This window comes from Nicotiana tomentosiformis, chromosome 2 (assembly GCF_000390325.3).
Source record: "Nicotiana tomentosiformis chromosome 2, ASM39032v3, whole genome shotgun sequence".
NCBI lineage: Eukaryota > Viridiplantae > Streptophyta > Magnoliopsida > Solanales > Solanaceae > Nicotiana > Nicotiana tomentosiformis.
The window spans coordinates 60,072,607-60,075,337 of record NC_090813.1 but is presented as its reverse complement, the minus strand read 5'-3'; the positions used below and the strand labels follow the sequence as shown (position 1 = coordinate 60,075,337).

At 34.2% G+C, this 2,731-nt stretch overlaps 1 protein-coding gene across 1 annotated transcript; it reads right to left on the bottom strand.

The window, feature by feature from the left end:
* Positions 1 to 823: 823 nt before the first annotated feature.
* On the bottom strand, positions 824 to 1,504 carry LOC104110180 (uncharacterized). The gene has a single exon (XM_009619625.4). It carries the CDS (start codon positions 1,408 to 1,410, stop codon positions 967 to 969), a length of 444 nt encoding a protein of 147 aa, XP_009617920.1. The 5' UTR covers positions 1,411 to 1,504; the 3' UTR covers positions 824 to 966.
* Between the last annotated feature and the right edge of the window lie 1,227 nt (positions 1,505 to 2,731).

Sequence of the window (2,731 nt, the reverse complement as noted above, 5' to 3'; positions counted from 1 at the left end):
AAGGTGATTTTGAGCAGCCGTTCAATAACTTTCCGATCTACGAGATTACCATTGATGGCAAGAACATTGACTTCTTTAGAATTCATAGGTGCACGTGGATTCAAATTCCTCCATCTTCTCTTCCCTCCACCTCCGTGAAAACGACATAAAAAAGTGTACTAACTTATGTCCGAAATCGATGATTCTCTCCGGGAATGACCATGATTAATTTCTTTCAAGTTTTTGCAACACAGAATAAAAGTCATAATAATTTCTTTATTGTTTCCAAAATAATGCCATCAGGACAAGTTCTAAAGAACTAATATAGCAAAAACGGGTGGGAAGAAGCAGCAGCGTGGAGAGAGGAGGGGAGGGTATGGATTTGTCAGCGGAGAAGAGGGGGAGAGGAAGAGAGAGGTTTTTCTGTTATTTTTGTTTCTTTTTTAATTACAATTGTCATTTTTTAAGAAAATTACACGTGTCAGTCATTGATTTATATCTTTGTATTTTGGCTGCCTATTAATTTTGTGTCTAAATGACATATTTAAGATGTGACTGGAGTGTTTAAATGAGATGGACTTATTGAATGTCGAAATAAATAGTATTTAACAAGTTTAAGGGGCTATCGATAGTATTATAAAAATGTTGCTTTAACCTATTGGTTTCGGTCAAACTTTATCACCATAGACAAGCCTTTTGATGTGATTCGGAGTATTGGAGGAGCATAATGGCTTCAAGCGCCACATCAAAACGGGGATCTTGTGAATGAGTAGTTCGTTGTTAAGCGCGTATATATAAATTCTCATTATAAGCAAAATAAATAAAATTACTAAAAAGGAGAAGATTATCCGCTATAACTATAGTTCCACTTTCACATTTTAACTTACGGTTACATAAGACAGTAATTTAAATAAATAAAAACAAGAAAGAAGAAACACATATTCGAAATTATTAATTCCCCAGAATACCCCTGAAACCTCCACCAATTCAATTCTTCACCTCCTCCTCCTCCTCGAAAGCAGACACAGGATAAGCCCTAGAAAGTCCAGCAGGGGTAGCAAAGGTAATTTTCTTAAACTCCGGGTCTTGAATTGAAATATCAGAAAGGGTAACCCAAATGAGAAGCTCCTTGCTTTTAACACCAGTGAGCTTCTTCATCCGACGATCCTCAACGATCGCCGTCACCTCAGTGTCGTACCAGACGAGCTTACCGATCTTCTTAAACTTGTGCTCTTTGGCCTTCTTCTGTTTCAGCCAAACGAACCCGGTTTCTTTGTTGCGGCCCACCTCTAAGATGTCATCTAGAGGGAGTAGACCATTTGGCATGTTGATTTCCTTTAGAAGTTCAAGCGATTTCTGCTTGCACATCACTGGATCGGTGTACACTTCCGCATTTTCCCTTTGGTTTTCGATAACTTGCCGAGTCGCCATGTTTTCACCAGAAAAATGAAAGAGAATTGAATTCTTAGCGCGTGACAGTGTAAGAGAGACTAATCGAGGGGGGCTTGAGAGGAATTGGGGATGGATGGTGTATATTTATAGCGAGGATATGATGTTAAGTTACTGAATTGCCCTTTGGACTATTTACTTATTTGTTTATTTTTTGGATCTTGTGACATGTACTATTTACGAAATTGAGTAATAAACTCTTAGAAAATTTATGAAATCAAGAAAGTCTTTAATTATAGTATGCACTTGGTTAACTACTTGCCTCGAAGAGTCTGTCCCCGTTCCCACCGATCAAACCTCTTTATAACAGTATCCTTATATAATAGTCATTTATTATAAAAATCATATTATTTTTAAAATCGATTTTTATATTATGTTATAAAATATTTTATCTATAACACATTTTAATATAACTATCAAAAAATATTGAACAAACGAGGTTATTATAGATAAATTTGATTTTACTTCATCTTCTTTTAAATTTAAGACATTAAAGGTAATGAAATTAACCTTTTCCGGTCTGTGTTGCCTTATATCTATAGATCGTGATGTGCTTTAAAATGGTCGTCTTATGTCCCCTTTCAATGAGAAATCCCATTATCCAATACGTAGCTCTTTTTGTTCCTATTTTAATCCTCCAGCAGGTGAATTTTCAATTTTCCACAAAATTATATTTCTTTATATCGACATTGATACATAAAAATTCGACACACTAGCCTAACTTTCTTTAGTTTAGCGTCCACGACTAGAAGTGCAACATCTTTTTTTGTTGTTGGTTTCGAAACTTGTGCAGTTTGTAGTATATTTTGATTACCTTGGAGTTTTTATATAATATGGAGTAGTTTTTTCTTTTAGCAATTTCATGTTTAATAAATCATAACTCAAAGTATTAGACTGTCCGAATCGAATGTGTCCCTAGACATAATGATATATTTAGTGTTCTTGACAACAACCGAAAGTGTTATAGTTAGGGGTGTATATAGGTCGGGTTAGTTCCAATTTTTTAATCACCAAACCAAATCAATTATATCGGGTTATTAAATTTAAAGACCAAACCAAACCAATCAAATTCGGATTTTTAAATCTCGATTTTTCTTGAGTTTTTCGAGTTTTTGGGTTGTTTCGGGTTTTTTTCTTCATAAAGTCTTTATAACACAAAACATAGAATTTGTGCTCCAAATATTTCTTTAATCCTAGTAAGACAGAACTATATAAGGTGTTTTTAATAAAATAACATAAATATGAGATGATTCATGGTATTGTACTAAAATATTCAACAATAAAGAGGAGAAAATCGCATAAA

Bases quoted from the DNA above. Each gene is read 5' to 3' on its own strand.
- LOC104110180 (XM_009619625.4), bottom strand. From the start codon at position 1,410: ATGGCGACTCGGCAAGTTATCGAAAACCAAAGGGAAAATGCGGAAGTG.